The sequence below is a fragment of the Meles meles genome, chromosome 1 (assembly GCF_922984935.1).
Source record: "Meles meles chromosome 1, mMelMel3.1 paternal haplotype, whole genome shotgun sequence".
Taxonomy (NCBI): Eukaryota; Metazoa; Chordata; class Mammalia; order Carnivora; family Mustelidae; genus Meles; species Meles meles.
The window spans coordinates 179,988,548-180,009,282 of NC_060066.1; the positions used below are offsets into that span (position 1 = coordinate 179,988,548).

Genomic DNA, 20,735 nt, shown 5'->3' on the forward strand with positions numbered 1-20,735 from the left:
TGGCTGCTGCCTGCTGGCTCTAGACAAAGGAAAAAACCTAGGGTGAGTTCACACTCATATACACGACTCCCATGACACATATATGTGCAACTACACGTGTGCGTACCACTCACACACTCTACACTCTACCACACATGTGCACAACAAAGGCCTGGGGTCGTAGGAGGCAACAGGGTATGTTTAACCAACTGAGCCACCCAGGCGCCTGCAACAGGGTATGTTTAGAGGGCTGGAAGAATTAAGTGGAGTTCATTTTGGTACCCATTAGTCAGCTGCCTTGGTCCTCCCCTCCCGTGTGGAGCCCTCCCCCTTCTGTCAAGCTCTGGAGTTCTCAGCTCCATTTCCCGTCAACATAAACTCTCAAAGAGACAGTCAATACACCTATGGAGTCTTGGTCAAAAGAGGTCAAAGTCAGAAGGCCTCAGTGCAAGCTGTTTTCTGATGAGCATCTTGGCAGTTTCTTTCTTCTGACATTGAAGTAGGGTAAGTCCTGCCTCATCGGTCTCTTGACAATCCAGAGATGAGGGAAGTAACAAGTCTTAGACTTGGGTGCCACCCATGGGCTACAAGTGGTTATGACCTCTGGTTCTGCCCTCAGATGATGACTATTGATATATACCTCTGCTTCTATGGAGAAAGGTCTATCCAGGGCCAGGACAGAGAGGGAAGTTGGTGGATGGATGACACCCTGGCTGAGGCCTCTGTATCCCAGCCTCAGGTGGGCAAGGAGGTCTGGGTCTTGACAAGGCTTTGCAGGAGTGAGCAGGTGGCCCATAGCCAACCTTCCCAGACTGTGGCCTTTCTCTAAGAGGGGAAGCATCAATAGCAGGAAGGATGTGTCTCCAGATGGTACATCCCCAGGGCAGCATACAGACATCCCCAAGTCCCAGGCTAGAATTCCCCTCACTTATCAGGCCCCTTATTCTCCAGTGCCCTCCCTTTCACTGTTGTCTAATTCCTGGATTAGAACCTGCTAATGGCCTTATACCTAAGACCCTAGAGATACATGGGACCCCAGGCATCAGGCAGCTGCTGCAGGGAGTACTGAAGAAGACTCTTTAATTTATCACATGACCCCAGCCTGAGGCCCTCCCCCAAAGTCACTCTTTGCACCTTTGTACCTCACCTGCCTCAAGGCTTGATTCAAGCACTGCATCTTCCAGGAAACCCTCTTAAATGCCACTCTGCCACCATCTTCAGCAAAAGCCTGAATACCTGTGGGAATGCAAGTTGGTGCAGCCACTTTGGAGAACAGTATGGAGATTCCTCAAGAAATTAAAAATAGAGCTTCCCTATGACCCTGCAATTGCACTGCTGGGTATTTACTCCAAAGATACAGATGTAGTGAAAAGAAGAGCCATCTGTACCCCAATGTTTATTGCAGCAATGGCCATGGTCGCCCAACTGTGGAAAGAACCAAGATGCCCTTCAATGGATGAATGGATAAGGAAGATGTGGTCCATATACACAATGGAGTATTATGCCTCCATCAGAAAGGATGAATATCCAACTTTTGTAGCAACATGGATGGGACTGGAAGAGATTATGCTGAGCGAAATAAGTCAAGCAGAGAGAGTCAAGTATCATATGGTCTCACTTATTTGTGGAGCATAACAAAGAACACGGTGGACATGGGGAGATGGAGAGGAGAGGGAGTTGAGGGAAACTGGAAGGGGAGATGAACCATGAGAGACTATGGACTCTGAAAAACAACCATGAGAGACTATGGACTCTGAAAAACAACCGGGTGGGGGGGGAGGTTGAGGAACCAGGTGGTGGATAATAGGGAGGGCACGTACTGCATGGAGCACTGGGTGTGGTGCAAAAACAATGAATACTGTTATGCTGAAAATAAACAAAAAATAAAAATTAAAAATTAAAAATTAAAAAGCCTGAATACCCAGAGCACCAGGTGACAATGGCATAGATGTTGCCAATGGCAGGAATGCTAGAGAGACCTGTCTCAAGAGGGGCAGAAGATACACCTGAGAAACCATATTCCATATTCCTTTATTTCAGTGGTGGTTACCTGGGAATTTGCTTTAGAAATTGATAGTCCTATACATTTTTTGTTTATGCAATTTTATCTCACATCTGTTATATTACACACATGCACAGACAGTTAAGCAGAGCAATACACCTCAATGAAGGGCCAAGCCCCCAAAGCCATCCTTCTTTCATGTGGAGTGGATGAGGGCCTGATCATAATCATAAAACCCAAGAGACACAGCTTCCATTGTGTTCATTGTGTCACCATGGCTGGCATGTAAGTTTCTGCTACATTCTAGAAAGACTGACAATTATGGGAGATAAAGGAAGGTTCTAGAAGCAAAGAGGTGTTCACCATGTTTGTTGAATGAATGGTTGAGCTCTAGAGTACATACGTACTAAGCATTTCCAGACACACATGCTTGCATGGCACTGCCCTCCAGGTGATTGTTTATGTGGGTGCCTTCTCCCCATGTAAATTACAAGCCTCTCAAAGACAGGGAGCCGCAGCTACTCTACAATCCAGCCTGGGGAGGGCAGTGTCTGGGCTGTCTGGAACCCTCTTCTCAGCAAAGCTACTTCCCAGAGCCTGGGCTCAGCGACTTCAGCCGGAGGTGGATGCCATTCTTGGAGCGCAGGATCAGCTGTGGCATCTTGATGGGGGGCCGCAAGGGGTCCAGGGCGAACTCAAAGCGGAGCAAACAGAGGGCTGTGACCACCTTCATCTCATTCATGGCAAACTGCTGCCCAATGCAGTTCCTACAGTGAGTAGCACAAGGTGGCATCAGACTATGGTGTGTCCAGAGTGAGCAAATCCAGGGTTCTTAGTGGCCAAGAAAAACCAGTGGCTTAGAAAAACCAATAACTGTTTGTGGATAAATAATTGGCTGATTGGTTAATTGACTTGGGGCTTCAGAAACAGATCTTGGGAACACAGTGAGGGCCCCAGACTGAGTAGATTCACATTGGGAATTTTGGCTTGGGGGCCTCTCTTGGAATGACTCAGCCAGCCCACCACTTGCCAGGGACATGAATATGCTAACGGCAAGAAGGTCCCTGGAACTTACCCTACTTCAGGATCATCAAAAACCTAGCAGCGGCCCTTTTGTCACAGAGTTCCGAAAATGATGCTTTCCCCACAAAATCCTCCATTCTCTCCTCCCATTCCTGGGGCCCTGGGGATTTTGGTCCACTCCTTACCTGGGCCCAGCAGAGAAGGGCATGAAGGCGAAGGGGTGGCGTGTGGCCACATTCTCAGGGGAAAAGCGCAGTGGATCAAAGACCTGAGAGGACAAGCCTTGCTTAATACCTGCCAGGTCCTGGGGAGAGCGACCTCCATAGCCTCCCACCCCATCTGACCTCCAGACCCAGGGATGTGGTACCTCAGGGTCAGGCCACACTGCGCTGTTCCTATGGAGGGCATAGATGTGCAGAGAGATCAGGCTGCCTGTGGGCAGAACAAAGGCCTGGTAGCTAGGTGGTCCTGAGAGAGCTTCAGCTACCTCCTCACAGGGCCAGACTCCCCTGGTATCCTTCTAACTGGACACCAGCCCCTGCCTGAGCACTGCCATTGAGGGAGGGTTCATGACCACCCTCAAGACATCAAAGTGCTTTTGACCATCAGCATATTGCTCTGGCCCCAGCACTGGACACAGCACCTAACACAAACATTGGTGGAATGGGGAGAGAAAGAAGGAGGACTGAACCTACCTCATTGTGAGGTAGGACAGCCAAGGTCTGTTACAACACGTTGTGCTTTCAAATAACTGAAAGGAAGTTACTATTCCTGACATTATGCTATTAATAGTAACATCCGCCATTCATGGGGTGCACGTTGTATGCCAGATATAGAGTCAAACCTCCTTACAAAGCTACCACATACAGTTGTATAGGTGTGCAAAGAATGTCATCACAGTCTATGTGAATGGTGTCTCCTGAAGTTGTTCAGGTCACAACCTACATGGCAGTACATGACAGCCCTGAAGAATATTGTCTCTTTAATCCTGAAAACAACCTTGTCAAGCAAATACTCTTCTTGCCCCCATTTTATAAAAGAGGAAACAGAAGCTCGAGGTAGAGGGATTTACCCATACATTGTAGAACCGGGATTGGGACCCAGACCAAACACAAAGCCTGAGTTCTTCCCCACTTGTGCTAAGATTTGACTAAAGGCACAGAGTCTGTCAGAGAAGCATCCACAAGGACTCCAGTTCCACCCCCAAGTCCACTCCAACTCACCTGCAGGTAGGGAGCGGCCATCCACAAAGTTGACAGGCTTGCTGAGCTGGCGGTACACCTGAGGCACGGGTGGGTAGAGGCGGAAGCTTTCCTTGATGCACATGGTCAAGTAGGTCATCTTCCCCAGATCATCCCTGCCAGAAATACAACCAGAACTTTCTGGAGATGGGAAGCAAGGGCCTTCCATGGGAAGGCAGGCTTCAGCCCCACTTCCCCTCTTACCCACCATCACACATCCAATAATGAGAGGGACACAAGTGCTTCAAGTGCCCAGACCAGATTAAACACGGCGTAGCCACTCCAATCCAGGGGTTCTGGCTCCTGGCTCCTTTCTCCATCTCTCCCTCGTCTCTACTGCTAGGAAGGGAACCACAGGACCCTAGAGCTGTATGTGCACCCAGCCATTAAGACAAAATCACTCCTGTGTCGTAAGGCCCCACAGAAGCCCCACAAGGGACAATTTAGGCTCCACTTAGTTTCCCCTGTGAAACTAAGGTGGAAAAAAACAGGGGTTGATATATGCTGGTTGAATGAAGTTATAAGTGCATGAACAACAACAAGCTCAGGTAAAAATAAAAAATTATGTTTCTTTTTTCTCCTTTGCCACCAGGAAGTTCAGTCCGAAATGTGGCCCAGTCATGACTATTGCACAGCACTTTATTACAGAGTCCCAAACCCTAAGACTTTTCCACCTAGTCTTCAATTTTTTTTTTTTTAGATATACTTGACTGTATTAAAACTGGGAACTTGTATTCATCAAAAGACACCTTAGATACCATAGACACCTGGGTGGCTCAGTCAGTTAAACGTTGCCTTTAGCTCAGGTCATGATCCTAAGGACCAGGGATCGAGTCCTGCATTGGGCTCCCTGCTCAGCGGGGAGCCTGCTTCTCCCTCTCCCTGTGCCTCTCCTGCACCCTGTGCACTCGCTCTCTATCTCTCAAAAATAAATAAATAGAATCTTAAACACACACACACACACACACACACACACACACACCTTAAGGGAGATGAAATGGGAGGTTACAAACTGGGAGAAGAGATTTTCAATGAACATTAACAAAGTATTATATACCAGTACTCATTCTTTCCTTTTTGTGTTTTACTATAGTATTGAATAAGCGTCCTTGAAGTTGCTTCAACTTCTAGAGGAAATGAAATAAAAATAACATAAATAAATATTTTAACTCCCCGCCTCCAGGCCATGTTCCTATTGTTACCTAACGTGGAAGGCCCATTTCTCGCTTCCTTTGCAGATCTGAGTTTCACCCCTCCTTGGAAAGCCAGCTCAAGCCCCAACACCTTCTGATTCCTCTGCTGTCCACACAGGGCTTCTCAGTCTTACTCCAGTCTGAGGTTTTCTCTAGATCTTTGCCTATGTGAGTTGTGTTTCTAAAAACATCCCAAGGGCAGCACCTGGCTCCTCCCAGCCCTGGCATTTGGCTGGACACTGGGAGGTCTCCAACATCAGGCCAATAAAAAAGGGGGATGGAGGCGTCAGACATCTTGTGCTGTGGTGTGTACCTAACCTGATGCTGGAGGTAACACAGGAGTCAGAGAGAAAGGTGAGGTGTGTGACAGGAGGCCGAGGCCTGAGGGGAGGAGTTAGGGAAAGAGGGGCCTGCGGGAGAGCTCCAGAGACCACACACACTGACAGCGTCAGTCGGTGTCATGTCAATGAGTTCAAGTTTGAACCAAGAATCAGAGAACAATCAAAAGATTTTAAGTGATGGAGTTCGGGCAACAGCCTTTTCTTCTTCACCAGATGAGTCTAGAGGTGGCAAGTGGCCATTCAAAGGCAGGTGGGCCAGAATGGGGTTCAGCTCCCTAGGTATCCCAGTTGTATTCATGTCCAGTTCCCTCCTTTCTCTCTCCCAGAGCCTGCTGTTCCATCTAGCAACACAGAAGGGTAGTCAGGTTCTGCCAGCAGAGGGAGTCAGCACACAAGAAGTTCACCGGTCACTGGCAAAGGGATCAAGGAAGGTTTCCTGGAGTAGGAAGCATCCAAGCTGTGCCTAGGACAGATAGGAATCTGGGGGAGTTGCCCGGATTCCTCTCTATGAGTTGTCAATGGAGTCTGACACCTGAAAGGGGCTCCACTGTGGGAGAATAGGCTCAGGGTTGTATCCGCAGAGCACCCCTCAAAAGCCACAGCACAGGAGGAAACAAGACATTGCCACCACCCTCACCTTGTTTCCAGGATGGCCCTGTGTCACCCAAAGATGATACCGGGCAGCATAGATGCAGGGCATCCCTGGGACGGGGAAGCAGGACAGACTGGGCTCACCCACAGTCTTGCTCACCACTGCAAGGAATCCCGGTCCCCAAGGATCTCGCAGACCTCCTCACGACAATGATGCTGGTGCTCAGGGTACAGGGCCATGCAGTAGAGAAACCAGCAGATGCCGCTGGTGGTGGTGTCATGGCCTTCAAACATGAACGTGTCCACCTCAGCCCGGAGATCTGCGTCTGACAACTTGATCCCATTTTCATCCTGGGTTGGGGAAAGCATGATGGGACAGCCCAAGGCATTGGAGATAGGTACCAAGACCCCATAACAGTTGTCAAATGAAGGTCCATTACAGACTGGGGCTTGAGACCTTCCCCAGAAACCTATCTGTCCTCCCAGGCACAGCTTGATGCCTCCTACTCCAGGAAACCTCCCCTGATCCCTCTGTCCAAGTAAACCTGTGACCTTACACAGCCCTAACTGTCAGTTCTGCTAAGAATGTCACCTGGCAGAGGAGAGGCCTTTGCCAACATCCACCTCCTGTCTTCTCCACTACACTGTAAATATCTGGAAGGCAAGGCCAAGTCTTTCTCATCTTCTGCATGGAAACTAACCCAGGGTAGGGGTTAGTGAGTTTGGAGGGTGGATGAATAAAGGAATGAATGAATGAATGAATGAATGAATGAATGAATGAATAGATATCCAAGATTCTAAGGTTCTTCAATATTAGAAGTCGAGAATTGGGGGCGCCTGGGTGGCTCAGTGGGTTAAAGCCTCTACCTTTGGCTCAGGTCATGATCCCAGAATCCTGGGATCGAGCCCCGCATCAGGCTCTCTACTCAGCAGGGAGCCTGCTTCCTCCTCTCTCTCTCTCTGCCTGCCTCTCTGCCTACTTGTGATCTCTGTCTGTCAAATAAATAAATAAAATCTTAAAAAAAAAAAGTCAAGAAGTGATGAGCACCTGGGTGGCTCAATGGGTTGAGCGCCCGACTTGATTTTGGCTCTGGTCATGATCTCAGGGTGGTGAGTTGGAACCTGCATCCGGCTCTGCACTGAGCGTAGATCCTGCTTAGGATATTCTTTCTCTCCCTCTCCCTCTGCCCCTACCCCTCATCTCCTCATCCTCTCTAAGAAAAAAAAAAGTCTAGAATTGGTCTTTAGGACTTCTAGCACATGACCTGACCTCCCTACATCTCTCCCCAGTGCCACAGTCAGCCACAACCGGCACCTTGCCATCACTGAGCCTTTGTTGATGCATATCAGAAGACAAGGAACAGGTCGTATTTGCTGGAGGAAAAGGAGGGAAATGCTTAACAGCCCCTGCTGTTGTCCAGTGAGCCTTATCCCAGGAAAATGGTCTGTAAACCCCTCTGGGACAAGTTCTCAGTTGGAGATGGCCAACTGTGTCCTCACTCACCCGAGCTCCCAGAAGAATGTCCAGGAAGTCCAGGTGCCTCCGACTCTGGATTTTCTCCTGCTCCTTCTCATCCTTCAGGGCTGCCTTTCGTTCCCTGATGACCTGGTCTGGGTCAGGAGCACAGAGTGTCATTGCCTGGGGACCCATCCTCTACCCAAAGGGGAATGGAGGTCCTGCAATGGCAGAGGTCAAGAGAGGCCTAAAGGGGCAAGGCTAGACCCTGGGCTTCCTGTGTACGGACCCTGCAGGAAAGGCCCACCTGTGTGGTCGTGGGCCATCTGGCAGGCCTGCAGGAAGCGGCGGCCATGCGGGGTGAGCCAGTAGATGAAGTCGTTATGGTACTGGAAAGACTCAATGCGCTGCTGCATCAGCAGAGTGAGGTCTCTGACAGCCGAGTAGTAGCTACTGTCCCTACATAGCAGTAGAGCAGGGAGGAGTGCTCAGACCCTGACCCACGGCAGAGTCTGGGGCTCTCCACTCCAGAATCTGGCCCCAACCACAGTGCTTTCCGCCCTTCCTCTCCCTGCCATTAAGCCTCCCCACTAAAGGCAGAATCTGTCTCCCCACCACGGGCAAGGCCCAGCTCCCCCTACCCCCCACCCAAGCTAGGGCTCCCTAGGGCAGGACCCCATGTCCTCTCAGACCAGGGCCCTTGGAGTCCCACCAACTCTCTCCTCTGAGCTGGCCTGGGTAGCGATGGTGGTCAGCCCCAAGCACCCTCTGACCTGTGGCCCAGACCGCTGTCTCCTTTGCCAAAGGTGCACTTCATGAGTGAGACCAGTGCCATGTGGCCCACGTCAGAGAAGATGTCAAAGCTCTTATCCTCACGAGCCTTTTCCTCCCACTTGTCCTGGAGCCCAGAGGTGGAGGGTAACATCAGGGAGTCAGCTGGATACTCAACTCTGCCCTCGAGGACCCACAGCCTGGCCTCTCCTCCATGCCCCAAGCCCCTGGCCCAGCCTCCCTCCCGCTGGAATGTGGGGGTAAGGGCTTCAGGCTGGGGTGGGATCAGGAGGTGGACCCACGCAGCACACACAGACACTGAGCCAGGCAGGCTACGCAAGGGAAGAAGAGGGCTGAGTGGTGGAGAATCGCCCCAGCACAGCCTGTGCATGGTCACGCCTGTAGTGAGGATGGGGAGAAGTTTTCTGCAAGGGGAAAACTAGTCTGGGTAACTTCTGGGGATTATACAGCCCTGAGACTCAGTCTGACCCACGACCTTTGGCCTCCCCTCAAAGATGAGTTGCTAATGACATTATTTAAGCTGCAGCCACAGCTTCCAGGAACCTGGCCCTGAGAGCTCACCAGCATAGTGTGCGTGGAGTTGGCAAACACAGCCACGTAGGGTTTCAGCACATCATAGTGGAAGCCAGGTGTGAGCAGCTTGCGGTGCTGATACCACTTGGGCCCCTGGAGCACCAGTAGGCCTTTCCCTGGGGAAGAGAGGGCAGAGGGAAAGCTGGTCAGTGCATACAATCCTGCCTCACGATGGCAGCCTGGGGCCTCCGCCCCAATGCTCTTGCCCAGTCACATGTCCCCGCCCAGCTCTGCCTTCCAGCCACCCAACTGTGCCTTCCAGCCACCCAACTGTGCCTTCCAGCCACCCAGCTGTGCAACCTCTGGTGACACCAGCCTTGGCCCTACCACCACTCCCCTCCCCAGGCTTTTGCCTGGCCCACAACACCAATGCAGTCTCCTGGGATCCCACTTCAGAAAGCTCTTTCATTCCAGAAAGCTCTTCCTCATACTCACTTATTTTCCAGAGCCCTTGCTCTGCCTTTCCAGGGAAAAGGGCACACCCAGAAGGAGAAGGCACCTGAACACCAATTCCCCAGCCAACTGGGAGCTCTCTTGCCTCTTCCCATCTCCCCACTTGGCAGCTAAGGTTAGGAGGGGCACTTGGGGGCCAGGTGGTCCACATGAGATAACAGACTGAGTGGGCACTGGGTGGAGAGGGATGGGACAGGGAAGGATCCTGGTAATGCAGCACCAAGGACGGGGAAGGCAGGTGTCCACTCACCAATCCACTGGAGGAAAAAGTCATACACATCTGCAGCCTTAGGATCTGCAGGAAAAAGAGGAGATCGGGTCATGCAGAAACTAGCAGATGCTGAGAGGAGGGTTATTGATCAATAGGATCAATAGGACCTCAGCTACCCAAACTTAAGGTGCAGACCCCAAGACCCTCCCCACTTGGAGTCCTGAGCCCTTTGCTCTCAGGAAACCCCACCCACCCTTGGGAGTCCTCACCCCCTCGGCTGTACACAGCTTTGGCATAGTCGGGCTCATAGATGTTCAGGAAGCCAAGGAATGGTCCAAGCCAGAGTGGGTGGGCATAAGGGAACTGGTGGGCCCAGGATACCACCTTGTCCAGGCTCCCCGTCTGCTGTATCTGAAATGGTGACAGAAGGCCAGGATACTCAGGAACACATTGTCACTTCCTCCCTGGGCAAGGAAGGCAGGGGGCTGCCCAGACAGATCCTGGGAACATCCTTCCCTCATGCTGCATCCCTCTCCCTGCCAGCCACAGTCCTGTACATCTCTGGAGTCAGTTCCCTCTCCAGCCCCAGAGACAACACTGTAAGTCCAAGCCACCCTCTTGCTGTACGTAGGTGAGCTCAACAACCCCAAGCTGGCCAGCTTGCTTCCATCTGGTTCCTATCATCAGCCCTCTATCTACGCTACTCCGAGAAAGAGATTTCTATTGGCATTAAAGCTGTTTTCGTGAGGGGCAGTGTGGTGGCTCAGTGGGTTAAGCTCAGGTCATGATCCTAGAGTGCGGGGATCCAGTCCCACATCGGGCTCCTTGCTCGGCGAGCAGCCTGCTTCTCCCTCTCCCCTCTCATGTGCTCTCTCTCACTTTCTCTGTCAAATAACTAAGTAAAATCTTAAAAAAAAAAAAAGCTGTTTTCATGAGAGTGATAACCCCAGCTTGCTGTGCAATGCAGAAATCTGCTCAATTCTACCCGTTATGTCATTTGACACACTTTTCTGAGGTCCTACTATGTGCAAGGCTCTATCTTAAGGTCTCAGGGCATGAGATGGACTGTGTCTTACACTTTCATTCCATGGGCAGACCGATTACACTCAACTAAACAATTAAGGAGTGTGAATACACCCAGTAGTAAGTGCGAAGAAGGAAGCAGACATGCTGCTATGAGAGAGACTAGCAGGGAGTGTCTACTTAGAAAGGGAGATCAGAGATGGCCCCTGGTTGGAGAGGACAGTCCCTCCAGGGGAAACCTGGAGGATGACAAGCATCTGGCAGTGCAAAGAGCAAGGGACAGCATTCCCGGTTGAGCAAACAGCAAGCACAAATGTTCTGGGGCAGGAAAAAGTAGTGATGCCTTCCAGGAGCTGCCACCTGGTGCGACAGTGGCCTGAGATGAAATTGGAGATCATCCAGTGGGTGGCGTATGCTCTTTGGGGGGTTTCTAGTCACATCTACTCCCCCAGCGGTGTTTTCTGTAAATGGAGTACATGATAAATACTTTTCTGAAACCGGCTTTTTTCATTTAATGTGTCTTGTCCTTCTTTTCAAATTAGAGACTCTAACTGCCCCTCCCATATTTTTAATTACTTTAATTGCATAGTATTCCACTGGGAATGACCATTATTTACTTATCCATTTCCCCCTATTCCAAGTTGAGTCTTTCAGAGATATGCTTAAAACCCATCCATGGCCTGCCCGCCCATGGGCCTCAGAATAAGGTCTGAGCTCTGGAGTTTGTGAGGAGGTAGAGTCATGGTTAATCAGAGAGCTGGGATGTGAACCTGGGAGCATTGACTTCACAGCCTGCAATCTTTGGAGCTTGGAAGATCTGCATTTGAATATTGATTTCCCCTATTTTTTAGATGCATGAACTTGGGCAAGATCTTTAGGCTCTCTGAATCTTACTCTTCTCATCTGTAAAATGGGGATGATAACTTACATTATAGGATTATGTTGACATTAATTAAATCAAGCAGAGCATGTGTTACTAACTGAGGTTCATATGGCATTTAGAGCCCTTCACTGGTATATTGCATGGAAAGGCTTGGCGCTGGATCCTGCACAATGTAAGCCTTTGACTCATAGTTCCCACCCCTTCAAGTTTACCTTTTCCCAACATCTTCCTTCTCCCTACATTTCCTGCCATATCCTATTCCCAAATGCTCCAAACTACACTAAAGAATTTGCTCGGAACTTGCCCTAAGATCTTCCACCTCTGAGTAAAGGATTAGCCTAACCTCATCCCAAGTCACATGGGAAGCTGAGCTTGCATTACACCCCCCGTCTCTGTTCCCCTGGAAACCTGGTAAGTGTATGTGGCCTTCTCTGTTAGTGTCCAATCCATTTTCTGGGGTCACCTGGGCTCCCACCAACCAGGGAAGTCCTGGGATTTCCAGGATGGGCATACATAGGTGCCCGTGGATGCTCTAGTCTCAGCCCTCCCTCATCCTACCTTGTGGTCACTGCCCCCCCCATAAGATTGGGTAGCACTCAGTGTGTGCATAGGCCCCCACTAGAGTCAAGGACCACAAAACTGTATATTCAAAGCTAAAGGGCTAGGAACAACTACCAGGAAGAACCAACAACAATTGAGATGCAGCATCTCTGAAATAACCATTAAAAAAATCAATTTAAAAAAATGGACTCATTTACGTAAATTCTATGAGGTAAAGCAGAGAGCCATTGGGAGACTGAAGGTAGGAGATCTAATATGTAATGTTCCAAGGAGTAGACAGGGGATTTCCCCAATCCTAATGACAAATAGGTGATTTCATTCTCCATCCTCCCTTTCAGAGACAATTGTACTACTACACAGGTACATGTGAGTACATGTAAACAGGTGTGAACACAACTCAGAAGGGACCCCTGGCTCAAGAGAAGGAGCAGGGGGACTTTGGGTGAGAATAACATGGGTTTCCTAGCCACTGCATATTGGCTAAGAAGTGATGGTGGGTCTTGCCCAAAGTCACACAACACTCAAGTCCAGGTCTTTCAGTTCCAAAGCCTATGCAATGCCCCTAACACCTCCCTATCTTCAGCACCAGGAGGAGTTCCAGCCCCAGGAATGACCATGTTGAGGGGAGAACATGGAAGCATCCAGACACCTAAGAAGGCAGGAGGGCATGGACCCAAGAAGTGTCCAAGTCCACAGGAATGTAGACATTGGTCCTCACCCAGTATGAGTGGTTTGCTGCCCTGAGTCAGATCTCCCAGAGATTCATTCATGCATTCAGTAAATGGGCACGGAGTACCCACTCTCAGTGCCAGACCTGATGCTAGTTCCCGGGGGAACCGTAGTGAACCAGACAAAGCCCTGCCCTCCTCAAGCTCACATTTCAAGTGGGAGAAACGAAATAGGAATCAAATACACCAGCAATATAATTTCTGGTAGCAATAACTCTTAAAAAAAGTAATAAAGCAAGATAAGGGGCGGAGCTGCTACTGCAGACAGGGAGTAGGGAGGGTCAGGGAAAGCCTCTCTTAGGGGACATTTGAGCAGAGATCAGCAGAAAGGCCTTCTGGAAAGCCCTGTAGCATTGGCCACTGTCTGCTTCTCAAAAGCTGCTCTTTCCTCAACTCTCCCCTCTACCCTTCTGTTCTTTGCTCGCAGCAAATTAACCTTGCTCTACTTCATGGAGGAAACAGAAGCCATCAGATAAGAGGCCCCTAGAAGTCAACCATCAGACCCGAAGAACCACCAGCCTTGCACCCAGCCTCCCCACTTTCCCTCGTGTTCCAGGAGAGGATATACCCAGGGCCTGTCCAAGGTTAGTCTCTTTGGATTTCAGCCTTCTCCTCAGGCACCTCACCCATCAGTCAGTCCCTCTCTCTCAAACACCACAGACCCCCTCCTCTCTACTGGCTCCTTCCCATCTGCATTTAAGACACTCTCAAGTCTCTCTCAGTTACTAAATGAAACAAAACCTCCCTTGGTTCTGCCTCCTTTCTAGCTAACACCCCATTTTCCTCCTCCTTTCATAACTTCTCAAAAGAGCTGTCTCACAGTTTCACTTCCTCCTCACCCTCACCTCTCCGACACTGGTCTTGCTAATGTGACCAACACCCACCTGGCGGGTGAACCCAGAGGTTTTCCACCTGCTGTGACATAGTCAAATCCCCTCTCTTTTAGAACTCTGCCCTAGGTGCCTTCCCACCTCTTTGACACAGCTGTTCTTCACCTATTATTTGTAAATCAAAGACTGAGTGTCCCCCAAATCCAGCCCTGGGCCTCTTCTTATGCTGCACCTTCTCCCTGGAGGCTCTTACCAACTCCCATGGTTTCCTTTGCCATCGACCTGAGACTGTTTCCAAGACTGACAGCACGTTCCAGTTTGTCTTTCTCCTGAGCTTCGGAAATATGACCAGCCATCTCTCTGCATGACACCCTTCAGGGCCCTCAGACCCAGCCTTTTCAAACATGAACACAATATGTCTTCCCACCCAAATTTGCCCCTCTTCATATACCTAGGAATGGAACCACCATCCACCCTGATGCCAGCCAGAAACACAGAGTGGAGTTTCCCCCATGATTTAGGGCAGCACCATAGGGGATGCCCTGTGGAGACTGCCTCTCTCCCCTGCAGGTCCACCAAGAGACTTTTATGCTGGAATCAACAAACCAGAACTAAGGGAGCCAGATATAGCAATTCCTGGGAAAGTCTCCAAATCCAGAACCCAAGGGTCCTGTGCCCAAACACACAAGTGCTGCCAGGCCTGAGCCTTTTCTTCTTGGGTCTCAGAGCCCCACATTTTTACACTTAGACATAGAAATTCATTCCTCCTGGTTACCATCCAGTCTTGTGGCTCAATGAGTCCTTTTATCTCTTTTGGTGATTTTTCCAAATTCTGCTCTGATCCATCTGTGTTAATACCACAGTTTAACAAAGTTCCCAGGGCTCTCCTGTTCCTCATTTTTCCTAGTGCATGCAGGGGACTTCACTGATACCCTTACATCTGCCTGCCTCTCCCACACCCACGGTGCCAGGACAGCCTCCCTGACCTCTTACTCCTTCTCTTCTCACTGTTCATTCCACTAACATCTCCTTGGATGGCGTCCTCAGTCCTGTCCAGCTCTACCCACCTCTTATTTGGCTTCTGCCAACCTAGCCACCATCCCAAAGCCAATGTGATATTTCTACCACACAAACCTAAGCTTGTCACTCCCTGGCTTGAATGCCTTCAAATGTTCCCCATTGCACTCAGAATAAAGCCTCTTGACATGGCCTACAAGGTCTTATGCAATCTGCCCCACCTTCTTCCAGCTTTGTCCATTCCATTCTGTTCTCCCTCTCACCATCCCAGAAGTATAGAGCTATGAGCACAGGCACGCACTAGACCTTGAGAAAGAAATATTTATTGAACAAATTAAATTCCTATACACTTGACGCCCTTTCCAGCCTGGCCTCTGTGCCTCTGCACAGGTAGTGTCCTCCACCCTTCCTTCCTTCCTTCCTTACTTCCATGGATTGCTGCAGCCAGATCTTTCGGACTCACCTCAGCATCCCTTACCTGAGCCTGGGTCAGACCCATTCCATGGGTCTGGAATACCTGTGCTGTGTTATCCACCTCTCTTACAGACTGGGTCACTCTCGTGCTGGCTCTAGTCTTATGCATTATCCTCTGCCCTTAGCAGAGGGCCAGACCCAGGGTTGTTGATCAGCTAGTTGCTTGAGAAAAGACAAACTTAATCTGTCTCCCAAAGGCTGGGTTGATTTTGGTGGAAGAAAGAGGATGAAGGGGCAAATGCCTCAGTGTTTTGCAGGAAGAATCCCTCTACAGGGATTTAACACCTGACATCTGCCTGGCAGTTTACGAAGTATCTATCTATACTCTACCTTTTTCGATCCTCTTCTAAACCAACAAGGTAAAAATGCTTATATCTGTATTGTTGAGGAGGAAAGGGAAGCACAGAGCAGAAGCATAGTGAGGGTCCATCAATGTCTACTGAATAGAAATGAGTCAGACTCCTAGACCGCAAGCCATGCTCCTCACTCCACAGCACAAGGTCAAGGGAACTGTCCCAGGGACAAGCAGGGCCAGGCAAGAGGCCTATGCAGTCTCAGGATATCACCTTTCCTGGACTTGGAGGTGGCATTCTCCACTCCTCCCCTGACAACAGTCCAGATTCTCAGGCCCCTCCCAACCACAGGCCAACAACATGGGTAGGCACCTACTATGTGCAAAGTCCTCTCTGGGCCCCCAAGTAGAAGGGAGACCCTGGAAGAATAAGACATTAACCCACCTCACGGGGACACATTCTGAGAATTGAGGAGGGTGATAAGTAGATGCTTCCAGGGCCCAAGACCTCAACCAGAGACAAGAAAGGAGAAGTTAATCCTGATGGACAGCTCTGCCTCGCCCTCCCACACCTCCCCCCATCACCCTTCTTTTCCTATTCCCACCATCACTAGGCCAGGAATCAAACTTGCAGTCACTTTGTAAAGACAGATCATGTCCTGCATGAAAAGGTGTGAATCCTGTGCCCAGCCTTGACTCAATTCTTGAGCTACTATGTGGACATAAACAGATACCTTGCCTTTTCTGAACCTCAATTTTGTTTGGAAAAACAAACCCTACCCCTACACTCCCCATTTCTCAGGCTCAGGTGTGGATCTGACAGAGCAGAGGTAACAAAGCCTGGAGGAATGTAGAGGTGTCAGGCCCACTGTGGTTCCCCAGGAAACCTTTGTATGTCCAAGGGCAACCTCCCCTCCAGCCCTTGTCTGCTCTTCTTGGTGCCAAGGATCTCCAGATTTTTGTATTAGAGCCAAGGAGCCAGAGTTGAGCTGTGTTCCAAGCCCTCTATACACTCTTAAAGTAGGGGGGAAGGGCATTTGTGGGAAGGAGGGCATTCAGCTCTGACATGGGTAGGGGAGCAAGGTCCCTGTCCTAGAGAAGCCTGTGGGCTGAGGAGAAGCCTGTGGGCTGAGGAGAAGCCTAGCTTTGGTGGAGGCAAGTAGTAGTGGAGGGATGTGAGAGGCAAGGGATTGAAGGTCTCCCTAAATGCCTCTCACACTCTCATTAGGGTCAGATCTCAACCTTCCCATGACCCTCTTCTGTACTTAACAAAGCCTCTCCTGAACCCTGCCTGCTCTCTCCACTTGTCTTCTCCTTCACTGCCTCCTCTATCAAGACCCCTCCCTACTTCCCAAAGTTCACTGTTTGTTCATTCAGTGATCCCCACTCTGTGCTAGGCTTTGAGCTGGACCCTGAGGGTACAGGGATGATTTAGAGTAGATCTCCATCCTCCAGAGGTCATGGTCAGTAGGCAGGATGAACAAGTAAACAGAAGATGACAACCCAGTGGGACAAATACTGATATACAGAGCATGGGGCTGATGCAAGATCCTGATTAGGCATCCCATCCAACCTGGAGCAGGAAAGACCCTGGTATCTGTTTTCCCCTCTAGACAGTAGGCTCCTTGAGAGCAAGACCTGGGTCGGATTCAACTCCCTAACCCATCTTTTCCTTTCCTGAGTTTCTCCAGGATGCATGTAGGTTACTAAGTCATCCTGAGAGGGTAGTTATTTGTAGGGGCAAGACTAAGCCTGGGAAGTTCTCTCCTGGAAGTCAAGCTCATTCCCAGCATCAATCATGGAAGAGAGGTAATCCCCAAGACTGTGAAAGGGAGAGGGTATTCGGGAGTAGGAGCCTTAGTCTCTGGCATTTATACCTGAGTTCCTAAACCTAGATGCACAGCAAAACACCTGGAGAGGTTTTAAAACTCAAATTCCTATTCTAGATATATAAACAACTCCTACAACTCAACAACAACAACAAAAACAAAGGCCCAACAAACCAAAAATGATCCAATTTGAAAATGGGCAGAGGACCTAAACAGACATTTTTCCGAAGGAGATATACAGATAACCAATAGGCACATGAAAAGATGCTCAACATCACTCATCCTCAGGGAAATACAAATCAAAATCACAATGAGAAATCATCTCACACCTATCAGAACGGTTATTACTAACAGAGAGGAAATAATAAGTCTTGGCAAGGATGTAGAGAAAAGGGAACCCTCGTGCACCGCTGGTGGGAACGTATATTCGTATGGACACTACGGGAAACAATATGGAGACTCCTCAAAAAACGAAAAAAGGAGTACCAAGCAATTTAGTAATTCCACTTCTGGACATTTACCCAAGGAAAATGAAAACACCAATTCAAAAAGATACATGATCCCAATGTTTATTGCAGCATCATTTACAATAGCTAAGATATAGAAGCAACCCAAGTGTCAATCAATAGATGAATGAATAAAGAAGATGTGGTCTATATACACAGGGGAATCTTACTGAGCCATAAAAAAGAATGAAATCTTGCCATTCATGACAGCATGGATGAGCCTAGAGGGTATTACACTAAAAGAAATGGGCCAGACAGAGAAAAGCAAATATCCTATGTTTTCACTATGACTTCACCATATGAAATCTGAAAGACAAAACAAACAATAACAAAAAGAGAAACTGACCCACAAACATAGAGAACAAACTGGTGGTTTTTAGAGGGAAAGGGGAGTGGAGGAATGGGCAAAATAGGTGAGAAGGATTAAGAGGTTAAGAGTTATAAAATAAATCAGTCATGGGGATGAAAAGTACAGCATAGAGAATATACACAATAATATTGTAATAACTTTGTATGGTGACAGATGATAACTACATTTAGCTCTAAAAAAATTTGTTTTCACTTAATGAAGGAAATTCTGCCGCATGCAACAACATGGATAAACCTGGAGGGAAAAAAATGTTTCATTAAAATAAATAAATAAATTCAGTTCACTAGTTCCAATATGTTAATTAGGATCTCCTGGGACTGGGGCCAAGGAATCTGCTTCTCCTATTTGGTTCCAGTGCAGGTGTCCCTTGTCTTATGTTCAGAAAACTCTTATCTAGATCCCATGAAGGCAGAGAGCTAGAGGTGTTTCTGACAACAGATGCTAAGGTGGTTCCTAGCACCCTGAGATAACAGGAAGTTGAGCCAGGATCTGAAACCAGGAAGATGCCATGACACTGAGCCAGCCCAGAGACATGGCAAAAAGAACCCCACCTTTGGGAGCACCAACCACTTAGATGCTCCAAGGAGGCTCTCAAGTAACAGCATCATCTCTGCTTTTACTTTTATTTTCTTAAAGTGGAAATCTTTATACCACACAGAACAAAGAAGATGGTGCTTAAGCTCTAAACAAGATAACCTAGTTCTACTGGACTGTTGGGGATGGGGTGGGGGTGTTCCCAATGCTATCACCGGGCCTTTAACAGAACTTTGTCTGAATCTTGAGCCTGAGGAGGATGAGGAGTCTGTGGGCTATAAGTGATCCCTCTCCCAGGACCAGCTCAGAAGGCAGGAGTGAACAGGGAGATCCAGTGGGAAAACAGAATGGAAACCAGGGCTCCCAGAACATCATCCCCCATCCACACATAGGGACACCCTCCACAGCCCCAGGGGGATTAGGTCAGATTCTATCAAGAAAAAGAGGCTGTTTTCTTTCTCCAACCCCTCCTCCCTACATACCTCCTGGGCATGCCCGAAGAGCCAGTGGGTGGGGGGCCCTGGAAAACTGTCCATAGCCCTGGCCAGCATCTGCCTCCTCAGCAGCAGACGGATGAGCTTGAGGAAGCCTAAGATCAAGATGAATCCAGCAGCCCACAGGCCCAGACGGGAGAGACTCAAGGAGAGCAAGACAGAAACCATGGCTGGAGTTGCAACCACCAAGGCTCTGTTCTGCTTCCTGCTGCCCCAGGTTCCTTTATACTGCAGCCCTGGCACCCTGCCAGCCCCCACCCCCTGCCACACCCTGCATCCAGCAACAAGCCAGGTTGGGATGAACTCCAAAGGGCAGAGATAGCAGCAGCAAAAGTCACAGGCAACAGAGAGACAGCCTGGCTGACTCCTCCCAAAACTTGGCTAAAGAGAAATCAAGTAGTGCGGATCAAAGAAACCAGGCAATGGGTCTGTTTCCTTGGTTCCTTGGAGGAGAAAGCAAAAGACAATTCTGGGGGTAATCATCGGCATAATAACACCTACCTTTTTACACAAGCACCTTATATGTCTCAGGAATTTCCTATCCACTATCTCATTTAACCCAAAAAAAAGAGGTCATAGCTATTCATTCTTTATACCCATTTTCCAGCTAATGAAATTGAGGCTAAGCTTCCTTCTGCTTTCTTACAAGAAAGCTTCCACTATCCTCTTCAATATGGACCTCTGGGAGGGTTTGCATTTATGCCCAAATCAAAATGCTTTGAGTCTTTTTTGTGAGGCATCTTCAGGCACAAAGTTCTAGCCCCAGAAGGGAAATCCTAGATCAGGAAAAAGTCAACTCCACCCCCCAGATCTTAATACAAACTTAACTCTTAGGAACATAGAATATTACTTTCAGGGCAAGGAGAAGAGATCATCAAATCTAAGTACTCCCTGATCTATGGAGCAAGCCACTTGGGACCAGGAGGGGCAGGAAATTGTCCAAGGTCTCACAGTAAACAATGACAGCTCTCAATTCCCCTAGCCAGGTTTCTCTTGAAGAACAACCTTGTCCCGGGCCCCAGACTTGCCTGGGAAAAGTCTGCTGTTTCTCCCACCACTCTAGGGTTGGAACAGTCAGTGTCCCAGTACAGATGTTTCAGATGAAGAGACTTGCGTGCAGAGGGATAGGCAGAGTTAAGGAATCAAACGAAGTATGCAGTGGCAGCCAGAGACAAGCAACAGTGGCTGAAAAGAACTCTTCCCTAGGCCGAATGAAGGGGAAGATATAACATTGCTCAAGCCTGTTGTGGAGGCAGCTACGAAGAAGTCTTCAACAGGAAAATGTGTGGTCAGAGCTGCGTTCCTGGAAGATCTCCCCTTCTGTGTAGGGGCAGTGGCT

At 49.1% G+C, this 20,735-nt stretch overlaps 1 protein-coding gene across 1 annotated transcript; it reads right to left on the bottom strand.

Annotated features, from left to right (window-relative positions):
- Positions 1–1,993: 1,993 nt before the first annotated feature.
- On the bottom strand, positions 1,994–19,592 carry LOC123956022 (cytochrome P450 4B1). The gene is made up of 12 exons (XM_046028281.1): positions 19,385–19,592; positions 10,125–10,266; positions 9,895–9,939; positions 9,180–9,307; positions 8,600–8,724; positions 8,134–8,285; positions 7,875–7,981; positions 6,531–6,721; positions 4,228–4,361; positions 3,372–3,436; positions 3,190–3,272; positions 1,994–2,748 (listed from the first exon to the last, which is right to left on the bottom strand). Exons 1-12 carry the CDS (start codon positions 19,562–19,564, stop codon positions 2,565–2,567), a joined length of 1,536 nt encoding a protein of 511 aa, XP_045884237.1. The 5' UTR covers positions 19,565–19,592; the 3' UTR covers positions 1,994–2,564.
- Positions 19,593–20,735: the final 1,143 nt, after the last annotated feature.

Excerpts from the sequence above, each read along its gene's own strand:
- LOC123956022 (XM_046028281.1), bottom strand. The coding sequence starts at position 19,564 with ATGGTTTCTGTCTTGCTCTCCTTGAGTCTCTCCCGTCTGGGCCTGTGG. Across the intron at positions 6,722-7,874 it reads ACATTCTTCTGGGAGCTCGG|GATGAAAATGGGATCAAGTT; the intron begins GTGAGTGAGGAC and ends TCCCCAACCCAG. Across the intron at positions 2,749-3,189 it reads CCCTTCTCTGCTGGGCCCAG|GAACTGCATTGGGCAGCAGT; the intron begins GTAAGGAGTGGA and ends TACTCACTGTAG.